Here is a 16,994-nt window from a genome sequence, read left to right as displayed (position 1 = left end):
AAATATGTCCATATAAAACTGTCTTGACTTATTCATCTGGGCATGAGAACCTTAACACCGAGAACCGGTTTCCAGAGAATAAATGCCTTGCTCAAACAAGAAAATAGAAGCAGTTTGAAAATAATACAACTGGGTGGGACAGGGCTTAGCTGACACTGAAAATAATAATTACACTGTCTGCCAAAATCGCTTACTGATGAGATCCCCCAAACAATACCAAAGAATATACAGTGATTACTCAAATGGGGAACCACCCTTGTTGTTATAGTGATATACTGTAGAATATGTACAATTGACAAAAATACCAGTGCATGAACTACACCCATGGCTTTTATTTACCTCCACATAAGTGAAAATATACTGCAAGTAAGAAATGTGAGCACTTACTTGCAATGCATGGTATCTCAGGAGAGAGATTAAAACTTTTTTCAGTGTGAGGTTTGGATGATAAATTCTCTCCACTGATTGTAGTGGACAAATAAATATATGTGTCTAAATAACCAATCAGTTAAATGTAGAAATGAGCAGTTTTTCAGTGAGTTGCATCAGTCGATTTGTGTCCTGTAACTTGTAATGTGTTTTGTTCAAACTTTCCAACTGTAGCAGTTATATAACATTATATATCCATCACTTCATGGCTCTTTCCTTACAGATGAAACGAAATCACCCTTTTATTTATATGTTAAATCTGTAGATTAGAATCTAAAAAAGCTCGGTGCAGTTTGTGAATGTGTAGTATTCCATCCCTGAAGCGGCAGCCTGGGGGTGTTCATCCTCAAACAGCATGAGACACGGTGGACTGTCACCACTATCCTCAGAGTCTTGGAAAATCTCATTGTTTTTCTCTTTCGTTATAAATGCTTTCGTGACAAAGATCTCTGTGTAATTAGATCATGAAGTGCTCAATTTACAGATATTTGATATAGAGCGGTTGATTCCTTTCGGATGTCTGTATTAACTATTTGTGTGCCTTAATGCCATTTACAACATGACTATTGCAATAGGTCAGAGGTAAAGACTTTGTGAGAGTTTCACTATTACCGCAAGACTAGGAGCTAAATCTAAAATCAGATATGGGTACAAAGTTTAACATAAGGTATTGGACACAGTTCAAGACAAAGAGTTACAGAACCTCATTTGTCTAAAAAAAAAAAGAATGAAAATTGGCTCTTTGTTACAATCAGCCCCCATCATTCACTTGACAGAATCGATTGAGAGTCGATTGAGAGTCGATTGAGAGTCGATTCACTCGATCACTCGTTACGGACATTTCTGTGAGTCACTGAGTGATGAAGGACTTCACTGAGAAGTGATACTGTGCAGGTCCCAAAGGATTCGTTTTCAGTCTTTAGAAGGAGTAGGTGTTATACAACAAACCAACTAATATTGTTTGTTGACTGAGAGCAGTGGCATGCTGCCCATGTTATCATGCTTCGCCCTTTTGACTGTGCTGATATCACTAGATCTGCCATGCTTACACACTATAAATCCATTACGTTTGACTCTCTACTTAGAAATACCTAATAATCGTTTCTCTCTTTCTGCTCGGGTAATCCTACTCCTGATTTCATACTGTTACTGAGTCTTAACCTGTCTCAGCTGCCATGACTCCTCCCACCACCCCCAGTGCCCACCTGCTTTGAGTCTTGCTTCTTTGAGGTTTTGCCTGCCATTGTCACCTTTGGCTAAGTTGTATTGCAGATGTTATGGGTTACTAGTGCTTACTATATGTTTTCAAAAGACTCAGAACACTCATGCGGGATTGGTCAGTATGCAACAACAACAAAAAGAAGGGCTTGTTTACATGTTATGTTCTACAAAATAAAAATAAGTCCCAAGGTAAGATATTTTACTGTTTGTGATGGTGACCAATTGGCGAGACCAGCTGGTAGCTACAGTATATGAGTCAGCTAGCCATTTGTTAAGATAAACATCTATGTATGTTGATGGTAGAACCCTAAACCTAACCCTAACCCTAACCAGTTCTTCATAGGTTCCAATCTCATATCAATCAGTTTCTTTGCATATTACCAACACAACATTACCATAAAACTCTGATTACCATACCCCATGCACTTAAAAGACCTGCCAACATGTCTGAAAGACTTCATTGAGAGCAGGGACATGAGTGGAAAAAAACCCAGAACCATCCAGGAATAGGAAGAGAGACGGGACCAGGAGAAGAACACAACACAGGAACCAGAGCAACAGAAGCAGAAGCCAAACCAGAAGCAGGAGCAGAAACTGAGATCCAGTAGATGCTACAAAAAAGCATCTGATTTTCAAGAACATGTCTCAATAGGCACAATCTAAGGCCATAACCAGCTGTTTTAATGTTATAATATGATAAAATGTGTAAAAAAAAAAAATAACAAAATCCACAGACTCTGTTTAACACTGCATGTTTATGATCTCAGGATGTCTGATCATAAGGTATTGCGCAGGTATTTACCCAGCTAATGTGAAAAAAAGAGCTTGTAAATATCTCCTTTCATAATTTCACATCAGCAGCTGAATCAGTGGACTTCCATAATACAACTTTGGACTTTGTTTGCTCATTATGCCCCATTTATGACAAGAGAAGTGACTTTTCCCCACTCAGCTCAATGGACTGCACCTGAATTAACCATTTGGCGTTTTCTAGAGAAATGTTTTAGACAATCTAGGCTTACTAGCCATAAAAAATAGCACCAAAAGATCTCTGGAGCATTTTACGGTACTGAAACCACACTCCTGAAGGTGATAAATGACCTTTTGATGGTAGCTGATTTTGGATATGCTTTCCTATTGATCCTGCCAGACCTGAACTCTGCACTTGATACAGTGGATCATAACACTCTTCTCAAGTACCTACAGAAAACTACTGGGGTTTCTATAACTGCTTTGAGCTGGTTTCAATCTTATCTATCTGATAGGACTGAGATCACTAGATTTAGGTTTCAACCATGCTCTGTGTCCTCTGGAGTTCCACAAGGATCGGTTTTTAGCACCATTCTTTTTACTATATGCTTCCTCTTGGAGATGTTATCAGTCATCATGTCATGTCATTTGACTGTAATGCTGATGATACTGTATATAAATGACCCTTCTCCTCTTTCTATAGCAGTATCCAAGTTTAATATTTGTTTGGAGAAAATAAGACCTGGATGAAGAATTGTTTTTGTAGCCAAGTATGGAAAAAGTGGTTGGCAAAAATACATTATGCATTTTATGTTGGATAATGCGGGTTGATATCTTTGTATTTTTCAGGTTATGCAGTCTAGCTTTTTAGGCAAACAATACCCAGGTAACTGCGGTAAATCGCCATGACAGAATCATGCCACACAAGTGAGACAGCTCCTCCAGACTAGACCTCCTCCCACCTGTGGAAGCAGCTGAGGAGGGTGTTTGGACTGAGAGCCCTGGACCAATCTGGGTTACCATTTCATTCAGTTAATTAAATATCTTCAGATGAAATGTAATGTCATATGATACCGCCCACTTCACATCTAGCCTGGGCTATACTGCAGAGATGCGTGTATTTGGATTAAATTTCTAAGCAGTTTTTTTTGCCTCTTCTTGCATAGAGAATAGTGACGTATACCTACAGTATTGACCTGGGTCCTCTTCTCCCTGCTGGTAAACTTGGGAACTGCAGGAGTTGCCCAAACCCACTGTAACCTACATATGGTCTCCATCACTGTCTGTATAGGAGAGAGTGTTGTGTGGATCAGTGTGGTCAGTTTCTCTGGAATTCTCAAAAGCACTTCTTGTTTAACTTCTTGATTTTTTACAGTAAAATTCACAATTTATTACATGTCTATTGGAAAAGTCCTAAGATATAATTATGGCCTGAAAACACAAACCTGTGACTGGCGAGGGGGTGCAAAAAAAGAAGGCAAACAGAAGATATGATGAATACAGCGCACCAATGCAAAACCCAGGACATAATCCAAATAAAGAATACTATAACCAGCAGTCAACTGGTACAAAGACAAGACATATATAGACAGACAAACGACCCTCAGGTGGGCAACTCCCTAATGGGCCACGCCTACCTGAGGGACGAACATGACACAAACAACAACAGGACAACATAGAATACTGCTGCTGCTGACGGCGGCGGCCGGAAGGGGGCCTCCGTAGCTGACAATACCAATTACACCAATACAAAGATCCAAAATAACTTAAAATTACAATTACTTGTTTAATTACAATTAAGTAAAACATATGATAGACACAATAAATAAGATGGATTGTTTTTATCATGATGGAATATATATATTCAGGTGTATATCTAGATAATATCTAATATCTAATAGCTCACTAACTATCTAATGGCTCACTGTTACAGCTGTAGTTACCAGGGACTATGTCCAGCTAGGACTGGAAAGAGAAGATGACATAGTTACACTACATTTTATCTTAGGCTCTTCAGTTCTGAAACATTACTTCTTTCTGTCTTCTCATTAGGTTGCTTATATAAGAAATGATGCACTGTGTCAAGTAATACAGGTCTCGGTGGAAGCTCTATATAACTAGCTGCAAATACAATCTTGCTTAAGGCTATTTATGAATTATTATATTATTATTACATTTAAGTAAAGTTAAATAAAAGTTTGTTAAATAAAAGATTGTTATATAAATGTTATCTCCTAGTTGGTAAAGTATTGTTTTCATATTTTTCGATGTTGATGCTAAAATACTTCATATTTTAATGAAGAAATATGAATTTAAATAGGTAACTACATTAATGGAAATTGATATTCCCCACTGATCCAGATCTGAAATGTGCATGACAAATCTGGCCCACATTCAGGCTGTATTGGAAAAGAAATCTGACCTCTGGTCTAATGCCACTTCATTGTTGGACCAGATATGGATCCATTTTCCATATGATATATAATTAGATGTCTAGCTAGCAAGGTAAGTCAAATGTACTTATGACCAGATAAATATGACCAGTATTACAAATGAATCCATTCCCCTGAATATCTTTGCATCCATTCTAAAAACTTAGCTACAGTGTCTGTATTAGCTATTCTTAGCTAGCTAATTCAACAACACGCATTTGTGTAAATAATTGAAAAGGTTAAGATTATTACAGCCAGTAGCAATATAGCTAACAAGGCCTTTGTGCCACAGTACATCCTTGCATCCCTTCGTTTAACTTACTAAAATAATATTTTAGGCAAGGACACACACCTGTCATCCCAACGATCCTAAAAAATAGCTCAGGGGGGGTAATTTGAGTGGGGGTGGGGGGTAGCAAAAGCAAGCATATTACTTAACGTGTTTCAACAATGGAGCTCGGCCAATCAGTCAGTGAGTGAAAATGTCTCACCTAACAATGACAGCATTATTGCCAAACATAGTTAAACGGCTTCTTTACTTGTAGCTACACCACTGCTGAATGTGTGAGCAAGAAACATGTTCTAGCCTAGACAGTAGAGTAGGCTGAGTGATTATATCATTCTTCAAGTGACTTATTCTCAAAGACCACGTTTGGTGGGGCACCAAGTTATGCTTTTATTGCCAATGAGTGAACAAGTGTGGCCATTAAAAATGTGTCTTAGCCCTGGTATTAATAATCTAAGCATAGATCAAAACGTTTTGTGCTATCTCCCGAAAGTTGGGTGATGAACTCTGTACTGCTCATTCCTGTGGCGACTTAAGTGATTAGTACAGTGAGGATCCAGTTATAACTTGCCTTGTTTTTACACATGACGCAACATTACATGAACTTGACTGCACAGAGAAAGACTTTGTTTCGAGAAGCAAAAAATGCCTCTGCATTTTAAAAGCATACATACAAAAGCACTTTGAACCTCGTAAGCCTTGTAACAGCAGGGTTACTGGAAATGCATGAGGTTGTAATTCAGTTTATATTTAATTTCAGCATGCATATATATCTGGTTTGTCACGCATTTGCTGAATAACTCAAGTTTATCAAAATTGCAAGGTGCTCAGCTGATTAAAATAAACTCCTAAACTTTTTAATATCACCACATCATCATGTGTTCTCCTCCGATGGGAGCAGGTGTTTTAAACACAGTGTCCCACTGCCCAGTTTCCTGGTAATTTTAAAATATCTTTGTTCTTATGTTTTTATGTTTGTTTTTATTTATTTTATTTGTTGCTCCCTTGGGGCAATAAACCTTTAGGAAAAACAGTGGCAAAGTTCCATTTGCATACAAACTGAGAGCCACAATTCTATTCTATCCTTATTATTATTATGATTATTATTATGATTATTATTATTATTAATAGTAGTAGTATATTATTATTATTATTATTATTATTATTATTAAACGGTTCTGGTACATAGAACATTGATTGTATCGATATGTAGAATTAGATACAAAGAAATACCAAGAACGTCTGACATAATGGCAACAAATTAGTCAAAATATGCATAATTGAAAAAAGCAAGAACACTGCAGGGGTCAGAGGTCAGTACTTCATCAACAGCATTCAATACAATGTAAATAAGTCAACACAGTGCAGAATGCATGAAGGTAACTGAAACTAGACCAATAGTGCAGTTTAATTCTGATTTTACCAAAATGGTCCCTTGAACCAAATTAACATAACACTCCCTCTTGTGGTCGTTAGTGTGCATTGACTAAAACGGAGGGGGAACACTTTAAAAGTAAACCTAATAAACTTAAGATTGAAGCTCCTATTAGCGTTCTATATTCTTTAGCCTGATATAATATTATATGACCTATCATTACATTTTAAAAGACAACACGAATAAATCTGAAAAGTGTTAGCAACTAGAGCCCTTAGGAATTAAACCATAATGGTAGAAACCAACATGATACAAATGAAAGGACATCAGCTTGCACCAAAAACATTTTATTCTATAAAAGGAGTTGGGTAATCACAACTGTACAGGGGGAAACTGACTTTTAACACCATTTCTCACAGTATCAAAAAGTTTTTGTTTGCCTCACTGATCTTTACACATTTGTTCTGTACAAATACAAAAGAAACATTTAATTACTTGTTTTATTATAATGATAACTGCATTGCACTGAGTAATATAGTACTGGCCCATAAGTTACTGCATTCAATATAAAATACCTATGATTTTTACTTTTTTAAAAGATGATTTGGATTTATAAGCACTTTCACACATACACTCACACAACCCACCCCCCCCACATTATATATATATATATATATATATATATATATATATATTCTAGCTTGACATTAGGTTTTTAATTTCAAAGTCAAAGGAGAAATCAGTCAAATGAGAAAATGAGTAAACATGCTTTATAAGATGTCAAATTCAGTCGTGGGACAACTTCTACCTGCTAAATCTAAATGAATTGAATCTTGTGGCATGAATTGTCAATTTAGAATAAAAAATTTCTTTGCCCTCGTACTGGAGGTCAATGAGGGCATTTGCATGGCACAGAAGTCACAAAATACACATTATTTTGTTTATGAATTGAGGGTGAAGGATCAATAATTCACTTATCACAGTGTGCATTTAGATAATTTAAATGTATGAAGTCAGGTTATTAGCCATGTAGGTCGAATGAGTGGCTTTAGTTGCTCATATAACTGTATTGATAACTGGATTATCAGTGCTCACAGCACAGGTTTATCAGGGAACCAACACACAGACATGCTCACCAATTCCACAAAGAAAAATCTGACTCTCCATGCAACACAGGAGTACAACACAACAGGAACTTAGAAGATTTAAAAATTAATTTGAAAAAGGAGCACATCATAGAACCAACTAAGGGGAAAAGAAATATTTCACATTGTCTAGTCAGTGTTAAAAATAGAAATCCACCCGTTACGTTTATTCAGAACTTTGATTATATACAGTATGTACATTTATTTTTATTCATAATTGTCTGTATGCCTATGAACAGTTTAAAAAAGAAAGAATTGCAATCAAATGCATATACTTTTCTACAAAGATGTGCTTAGTAACATTTTAGAGTTGAAGCAAGAAAATTATAGAAAGTCTGAAGATTGCATCGCTCTCCTGACCAAAGATCGTGCCACTTTTTGCAGACATGCAGTCAACTCTTGAAGGCTGGAATCAAACAAGCGTTGTTTATAGCTTCTCAAAAAGGCAGAACACACACTCTTCATAAACTGCTAGCAGTTGAAATAATGACCATGGCTATGAGCGCTAGCATGAGGGGATAGAGAGAAGGTCAAATCAGTCTCTCTGAACTGATCGGTGTGGACTGTGCTCAACGTGATCCCCCATCAAACAGTTTGGACAGCAACCAGGGGTACGGTATGAGTAGTTTTGCATAATAAAATTAAGCCAGGGCTGAAGGTAAAATTGATCATTTAAGACATGGTTACTGTTAATCTAGGTGCAAATATGTTTTAAGGGTGCCTCACTTAACTAGGGGTCCCAACCTAGAACCCTGAGGAACTCCAGAAGCCAGACGTGCAAAACTAAGTTGCACTTTTACTTCAATTAAGGCTCTGACGGGCTAGAAGTAACAATATGTGCCTTCCACACACTTTTACTCTTAAAAATCTGATTATGTCTTTTTTTAAAAACACACAGACACACACGCACACATATACATACTCAGGCTTATTGAGCTTCCCCATTCCCTGTGAGTATCACGTTTGTGACTAAACATTTTTCACAGCCTCATCAAATTTGAAGGTTAGACAAAGTACATCCATCAAATATTATTTCTATTAAATGCCAAGTTTGGCAGAAACAAAACAAAAAAAAGATTTTTGCAACAATAAAAAAAAAAAAGAATACTGTTATACTGTTAAGCCAAATATATATAATTCAATTAACCCCCACAGTAGGACTTACTATACATATTTTGCAAGGGATGAGACTTTGATATGTCTCTACATGAAAATGAACGTAATATACCAAAGGACCGAAAGAAAAAGCCAATTAGAGCACAAAAAATTAAGAGTCGCGCTATACAATCAGCACAAAGTCACAGGCCCTTCTTTAAATGCGACTTATGCTGACAACTTCAAAGTGAGTGCCCAGGATGTTTGGTCTATGTAGCCTACTGCTACAGCAGAACATTATGGCTTGCTAGCCAGGATACAGTTGCGATTGACACTATGAAGGAAACGGAATTCTATAAAAAAAATTCACAGTCTTGTTAGCTCTACCTCTCAGGCGGTTTGGGGTAGTTGGTTGATAAACAGAACATACAGAACAGCAAACCCCTTACACCTTTTGTTCATAAAATGACAGCAAACAGGGGCAGGACACATTTTGAACTGTCTTTGAAAGAAAAAGCGTTCTAGGTGAAGTTACAGGCACACAGTCATACAAACGGCACTACACACTGAACTAGCTCGTGCATACCAATGTTGGACAACTAAAATTTCAGGTAAAACATACAAATCAAAAGAAAAGAAGACAACTTGAAGACTTATTCAGTCTTCTTAAAATGACCAAACCACTCAGAAACGAATATAATGTCTCCATTCTTTTCTTGGGCCCTTTCCTATCGTCCGGCCCTGCTTTGTAAGAATAGCAGGTTCACCGTGATCAGAGTCAGGGCAGCCTCTACCCTTCAGTCTCAGTTAATAGCAGTGCATTCCACTGGTTTGGCTTCCCTGTAGTCTTGTCTTGAGACACTGCATTTGAAGCAAGCATCAAGAGGGCATTATCTGGGCACGAGTGACACACAGATGGGCGTACTGGGCGGCAGACAACTGCAGGCATGTACTGACAAGGGAGGTCCACCTCGAAGCCTTCAGCCGTCCTCGGCACCATCCTCGAACAAATACGTTCATATCCGGATCTGAGGAAGGGCAGGACAGCCTCGTAGTTCAGTCCCTCTTGGGGGTTGGGGTGTGGGGGCTGGAGGCAGGGCCTCCTGAGGAGCAGGCAGGGAGGCGGGGTAATTGGGCGAGGGTGGGGTGGGGCTGTGGGGAGGGGGGGTGGTCTCACATCATGACGTGGCGCCGCCGATGGAGAGCCAGGTGGTCAGAGCGAGAGAAGCTGCGGTCACAGTCGGTGCAGCGGAAGGGTTTGATGCCCGTGTGCTTGCGGAAGTGCCGCGTGAGCTCGTCCGAGCGGGCAAAGCGCCAGGTGCAGCCTTCCCACGTGCACTGGTAGGGCTTCTCACCTGTGGAAGACGAGGCCCAAAGGGAAATGGTCAACTCTGTATAGATGACATGGGTTCATTGTAAAGAGAAAGGTCAACCAAATGAGACCAACTGCCAATAGTGTGAAAGTTTTCAATCAGCTTTCACCACCTTTCGGTCATTGGCAATAGGGTTCCCCTTAAATACTTTCTCAGAGACAAGAGGCAAACCTGTGTGTATCCTACGGTGGGCCTTCAGATGGGAGCTCTTGGTGTACACTTTGTTACAGCCGTCGTAGTCACACATGTGCACACGCCTCCTCTTCATGTCAGGCGAGTCAGGGTCGGCTTGGATGTCAACGTCTGTGCTTAAACTACAGAAAAGCGGAGGAGAGACAGCGTTAATTTGGGCTTTCAGGATTCCAGGTTACAAATTGTGCACAGACATTCCAACCTAAACACAACCAACACCTCCCCAATATCAGCCTGAGCTCCTGCTGAACCGAGACACCTTTTGGTGTGGTCTTCCAACTTGGTCCATCAGCAACAGGCTAAAGTGCTTGCAAGCACACTAAAAACCTCCAGAAGATCACAGATACTGTGAAACGGTGTTAATTTTGACAGCAATTTTTGATTTAGTTTTAGTCTTTTGACTAAAATGTCATTTAGTTTTAGTCATAATTTAGTCATTGGACTTGTTTTTAGTTTTAGTCGACTAATTATCAAGAATTTAGTTGACTAAAATATAAATGGTGTAATAGTCATTATATACAATTGCACAAAACATTTATTAACCAGTTACAGAATATTATTGATTGTATGTGCAATATACACGAAAACAGATTTCCAAACAACCTTATTGACCTAGTTAGTGAGCATAACAATAACAAAACATTGATGACCAGTAGGCCCGCTCTACCTGAAAACATATGGAGTTTATGAACAATACATTACATTCTATACATTCAATATAAAACTGGGTGCCGTAAAAACAGCAATGCCATAGCCCGCAGATGTCGTTTCATTTGTCGTATTTTTCCAGACATCATCGTCCCACATGGTTTACACACCGTCTAGTTTTTCTCAAAATCAAAGGAGTAATGTGTCCATATATTACCGCTCATCTTTCTCCCTGCTGACATTGTCGAGTTAACTTCGAGTTTAATTTCATGAGTGACCACAGTTCACAGGCTGGTTTGATCTTCCCGGGTTCTGTGCGATGTGAAGTCGTTAGTACGGATTGGACGGTTACCCGGTTTGTCCCGCCTCTCCTTGTACGCTAAAGTAGTTACGGTTGGATCTCTTCTTAACTTATCCCTACCTTTCCCTAAACTAAATCAGGTCTGATTGGATGTCGTCGCTGGCCAATATTTTCGTCTCGTTTTTATTTGTTGACGAAAATGTCTATGAATTTCGTCATCGTTTTTATCCCTTCGTATAGTTTTTATTTAGTTATCGTCTTGTTTTCGTCATGAAAAAAAGGTTCGTTGACGAAAACTATGACAAAAATTATTCGTCAACGAAATTAACACTCCTGTGAACCCCACATAACATTACTGTACCCTAAGCATTCCAAATCTGACATTTACTGTGTCATGATAGTATAATGAGGTGTAAATGAGCCATAATTAGGTCAGACACTGAGCAGTCGATATTGAAGAGAGAAAAGCCTTAAAGCCCCAGTCGAGACATTTATGAGTAAACATGCTAATGTTTGGAAATAAGGGTAGCCTCGCACTACCAATCCAGGGTGAAACATAGCCCCAAAAGCATAATTCCTCATGGCCTGCAGGATTTGGGCTCTGGGATTCCACCTCACTTCCCTGGGCCCTGATGATAATAATAAGTCTCTAAGTGGGCTTCTGTCAGCCATGATGACTTGTTCGATAACTGGCTTGTAGCTTTGTAACTTCTGAGGTGCAACTCCAAACATGAGGGACGACAGCCTGCGCAGATGACCACATGAATCTCGATTTGAAATGCAAATTGCACAAGTGTGCACAGGACATAACAAAAGCCAAGTCACGGTTTTGTTACTTTGGAAACATTTGCATTCATGAACCCTTTGGCCTATCCATGTGTTATGTCACATGTGGCTTTTTAATAGTTATTTTTATTATTTTGATACATGTTCTAAACGGTGAACATATGCATTAGACGGTGCATTCCCTTGGAATACCAAAGTTCAGTCGGGTAGCCTTTTTTTGTGAAGAAATCCATCATACTGACTGCACGAAACAACTAAGAAAGCTGAGGATGCACATGGCCAAAGTTTACCAACTTTGTAGCTACTGGGTAGCTACTGGACAATGGGTCGCTATGACCATCCAAATGCACCGCTTGGTGTACCAGTCCTAGCCTGCCACAAGAGGGCGCTAAAGAACACGAATTCCTAGATTCCATTCAGCTGGAGCACGTCCAGTCCAATGCTGATCTCTCTCCCTCTCTCCTACTCCATGTTCCTACCCTTCCCCCTTTTTTCAGACCGTCTCTCTCTCTCTCTCTCAGTCTTGCAGCTCCCCTCCCTGCCTGCCAACTAGTTCACTCCCTTTTCCCCAACTCGCCTTTCTCTTAGTTTCTTTCCATCTGTCTCTCCCTCTCCCCTTCTCTCTCTCTCTCTCTCTCTCTCTCTCTCTCTCTCTCTCTCTCTCTCTCTCTCTCTCTCTCTCTCTCTCTCTCACCCACACACCCACCCACCTACACACCCACCAGCACAAACACACAATTCAGCGCGCAGGCAGCAGTAGGATTTTCAGTCCTGCATCCTGTCTTCTCGTCCTCCACACGCTCCCTTCTTCCTTTCTCCCTCTTTCCCCCCCATTACTCCCTGTTACAAAGCATTTAAAGGGGGTGTGACGGCAAACCCAGTTACGTAACCTTGTTTACACCCAGTTTGGAGAGAACCCTGCCCAGCAACACACACATACACACACACAAACACACACACATACACACACATACATACACACAGACAAACTACACACACCCAACTCAGAGCCAGAGCAGAGCAGAGGTCTGTGCTCCAGCATACTGGGGGTTACGTAAGTGTCCACAGTGGTGATGCAGCAATGCCATTTCTATGGGACTGTAGACACACACACACACAAGCAGAGATGCCCCACACACACACACTCACCTGTTGTCCATACTCTGTGTTCTGAAGGAGGCTGACCCAGACTCAGTGCCACTCTCTGCATCACTGTCACTCTGGAACTCTACTGGAGAGGTTGAGCCAGGCTTAATTCGCACTGTACACACACACACAAACAGAAAAAAAGACAAGGACTTTAGCCATTTCACCACCACTAACCCCACCACATGGCGCTAAACACCATGGAGTCCGTGGCGTCCTGCTGACTGTGCGAGTCCCTGGTTAACGTGAGCCGGCCCGACTCAGAGCTGGGCGTGGGGAGGCTGCACTCCGCCAGACCCCGCGAGCCGAACCCAGAGAGACCAAACTCGCCCCTCTCCACTTACTCCAGCCAAACAACTTCTCTCTCAGGGCATGACGCCACCCCTCCCGGTCACGCGCTCGGGGAGACGGCGCCAGGTTCTCATTAAAGGCGGGTGTGGCCGCGGGACGGGGCTCCTCCAGTGCACGGGACGGACAGACGGGCCACGGCAGAACCTCCAGCGTGCCGGTTCAACCCGGCGGGCCGGCCAGGATGTGGGCTGGTCTCTCTACGGGGTGACAACCCGGCGGTCGGACAAGAACAGGAGAAGTTGCGCACCGTTCAGAGTTGATCTCTTCGCCAATGAAAAGGGGGGGGAGGGTACAGTCCATTGTTCAGTGGGGTGACCCCTGACTAGCCCCCCCCCCATGCCTCCACCCCTGACCATTCAAAGGCAAAGCAACTCATCTCCTCTGTATCTCAATATTAGCCATTTCAATGGGTGTGTGTGTGTGTGTGTGTGTGTGTGTGTGTGTTTCATTCTGAATGCAGTATGGTGCAGGAGAAACTAATCCTCTTTATAAGGCGTTTTAAAGGGGAGCCCCACCCAAAAATCATAATTCGCCATGCTAGTCTTTACGTTTAGCCCATGACATTTCACTCAGCTCTAATGAGTCATATGCAAAGGACAAATGAACGCATCTGAACTCCATTACCCAGAAGAGACCCCTCCCTGCCTCAGGGCTGAAGACTACAACACACACATTACAAACGTAGAACGTTCTCTTCTCTTTCAAACGACTATCTCTGAGAGTTTGCTCAAGCCACGCGTGTTCATTCTCATTTCCCTTCATTCTTCTCTGCGATCTCTTATTTTTCATCATTAGGATCTGTTTCCTCCTTGGCCTCTTTATGGAGTGGAGTGGAAAGCTGTGAAGTCAAAAGGGCAATGAGAAGAAAAAGGCCTAAGGCGGACCAAACCATTCCAGCCTTGGGGGGGGTGTAAGAACAGACGTCCTAGCTTAAGTCTTTGATGAAGCCTTTTTTTTTTACTTTAGAAGTATTGTCCTAGTCAGTCATTCTCAAACATCAGTTTTTAACCTTCATATTGTACTAACTATAGTTTTAAAAGTCACGAGAACTAAGACCCTCCATCTGTCCATTTCGAGTCAGCTGGTAAATCCTAATTTCAGGAAGCTGCTCTCAATGCCAAAGTTTAAGACCTTAACACACGTCATACGAGTCACAGTGATGTATTATATATATATATATTTTACCCCAATCAGTGTTCTTGCGTGGAAACAATGCAGAAGGCAAAGGAAGGAAAAAAAAAATGTAAAATGGGTCAACGTCAGCTCCAACCGACACAGCTCTGTGGGCGTCACTAAACCACCTGCCATTAAAAGCTTTTAGTCATTCCCATGCGTGTTCTCGCATATTTGTGCGCGAGCGTGTGTATGTTTACCGATAACGCGATAAGGACGGGCTCATCGCCGCTGCGGGGAGGGCGTGGCCGGCGCGAGGGCAAAAGGGGGCGGGGCAGCAGGGCGGAGAAGACACGCCGTAAGTCAAGCAGAACTCACAAACACCGTCCCAGTCTGAGTCAGAGTCCACACCGTGACACGGCGTCAGAACCGAGGCGTGCGCATACAGGCACGGGCCCGCTGCGATGCTTTCACGTTAATACACACTCCACACCTGAATCAACCTTCTGGCCAGTCATCAAGCCCTTTATGAGGTTAAGTGCACGAACAAAACGTCCAGGCTGGAGATCCTAACCCTTTTAGCACCAGAAGTACTGAGTCACGCGGGCTTAAGGGCCTCGGGCCCGCTCCGACGCCGGGGCGCCGGTGCCGTCGGGATTCCTCACCTGAGCCTTCGGAGCGTCCGTCGCTGCCGATGAGGGGCACGGTGATGGCGGCGGTGGCCATGCCGTCGGTGGGCATGGCCGTGTAGACCACGGGCAGAGACTGCACCACCACGGGGATGGTCTGCAGCTGCCCCACCTTGCTGGGCATGGTGACGGAGGGGATGGTGTGGATGACGTGGAGGATCTGCTGGCCGCCCACGCCCTGCGTGGATGCCAGGATGGAGCCCGGCGACAGCACGGCCGGGATGGTGGGGGCGGGCGGGTTGGCCGGCATGGCGGGGGCGGCGACCACGGGCAGAGAGGGGCGGGGCTTGTTGAGCGACAGGTCTACCGGCTCGGTCTGATCGGCGTCGGGCGGGTGGGCGGCGGCGATGCACAGGAGAGGGGGCGAGGCCTTCAGCTTGAGGTCAGCAGGCTCCGAGCAATCAGCAGGCTCCTCTTTCTGCGAGAGAGAGAGAGAGAGAGAGAGAGAGAGAGAGAGAGAGGAGGGGTGAGACAAAGGGTCAGTGGGAGGACACATGGAGAACGGGGGGGGGCAAAAGAGAAACAGAAGAGACAGAAGAATGAGGAAATAAAACAGACGAGAAATGGAACAGAAAGCAGAAGCCAAAGAGAAAGAGAAACAAACATGGCTGAAGTGGCACCGAGTGGAAGATGTGGCGGAGGGAGCAGAGAAGGAAGGAGGACGGAGGAGAGGAAGGGGTGAGAGGGACGAGATGGAGGAGAGAGGGACGAGATGATAGAAGAAACAGGGAGAGAGGGGCGAGCAGTGGGCCTGGAGCACGGGGAGATCCGCTCAGCCTCCCACAGCCCAATGGCTGAAACAATGGCTGCCCTGACAGGCCGTCTACACGGCCGAGGAGCAGGACTGGGCCTGGCACACATCCATCTGAGCCCAGCCCAAACATGTCCACGCACACACACACACGCACAGACACACACAGAGAAAGAGCACTAGCTCACACACATAAATGCAAATATAGAGAACAGGCCAAGTCTGTGTGTGTGTGTGTGTGTGTGTGTGTGTGTGTGTGTGTGTGTGTGTGTGTGTGTGTGTGTGTGTGTGTGTGTGTGTGAGTCCGTCTTCCACGTCCAACATCCTCCCAGTAGAGTCCTTTTCCTTAGGAGGGCCCAGAGTTCAATGCTCACAAGCACCTTCAGCAATACAACCAAATCTTATTGGGTCAACGAAAAGCGACACCCTGCCCAGACCACGTGAAGTGTGGCGAGTGGGTCGTGGGCCCGGCAGACCTAGTCACTGGCGTTGGCTCCAGTGACACCGCACAGGCCCGTGGAACCAACAGGCAGAGGCGGAGTGAGTGCAGCGAGGCCGGGGGATAAAACCCACCGAGGGCGAGCGGCCCGACCCCCCCTGCTGGGCGTCCCGCGCGTCGGAGGCTATGTGGCGGGGAGGGACAGGACACGGGAGAGAGGGAAAGAAAAGCAGAGAACGAGAGAAATGGAGAGACAGACGGAGAGAAAGAGAGAGAGGGAGGGAAAAAAAAAAGGTGTGGGTGGGAAAGGCCTCCGGTTGCCATGGAAACTGGGAGGTATCAGCTGATTCATTTTCCCCCCATCGCTCCCTCGTTCCCGCCCACACCCCCCCCCCCCTTCTCTCTCCCTTTCCGCTCCTCCACCCAGTCACCTCACCCTCTTTCCATCTCCACCCTTCCTCCACCCCGCCCC

At 43.2% G+C, this 16,994-nt stretch overlaps 1 protein-coding gene across 1 annotated transcript; it reads right to left on the bottom strand.

The window, feature by feature from the left end:
* Positions 1 to 6,824: 6,824 nt before the first annotated feature.
* Positions 6,825 to 16,792, bottom strand: klf8 (Kruppel like factor 8). Its single transcript, XM_076979689.1, has 4 exons — positions 15,309 to 16,792; positions 13,183 to 13,294; positions 10,278 to 10,420; positions 6,825 to 10,088 (listed from the first exon to the last, which is right to left on the bottom strand). The coding sequence occupies exons 1-4, from the start codon at positions 15,826 to 15,828 to the stop codon at positions 9,907 to 9,909; spliced, it is 957 nt and encodes a 318-aa protein (XP_076835804.1). The 5' UTR covers positions 15,829 to 16,792; the 3' UTR covers positions 6,825 to 9,906.
* Between the last annotated feature and the right edge of the window lie 202 nt (positions 16,793 to 16,994).

Source organism: Brachyhypopomus gauderio, chromosome 18, assembly GCF_052324685.1.
Source record: "Brachyhypopomus gauderio isolate BG-103 chromosome 18, BGAUD_0.2, whole genome shotgun sequence".
Taxonomy (NCBI): domain Eukaryota; kingdom Metazoa; phylum Chordata; class Actinopteri; order Gymnotiformes; family Hypopomidae; genus Brachyhypopomus; species Brachyhypopomus gauderio.
Note: the sequence above shows the minus strand (reverse complement) of the source record. Positions and strands in the feature narration are given on the sequence as shown.

Excerpts from the sequence above, each read along its gene's own strand:
- klf8 (XM_076979689.1), bottom strand. The coding sequence starts at position 15,828 with ATGTGTCCTCCCACTGACCCTTTGTCTCACCCCTCCTCTCTCTCTCTC. Across the intron at positions 13,295-15,308 it reads CGGACGCTCCGAAGGCTCAG|TGCGAATTAAGCCTGGCTCA; the intron begins GTGAGGAATCCC and ends GTGTGTGTACAG. Across the intron at positions 10,421-13,182 it reads ACACAGAGTATGGACAACAG|TTTAAGCACAGACGTTGACA; the intron begins GTGAGTGTGTGT and ends GCTTTTCTGTAG.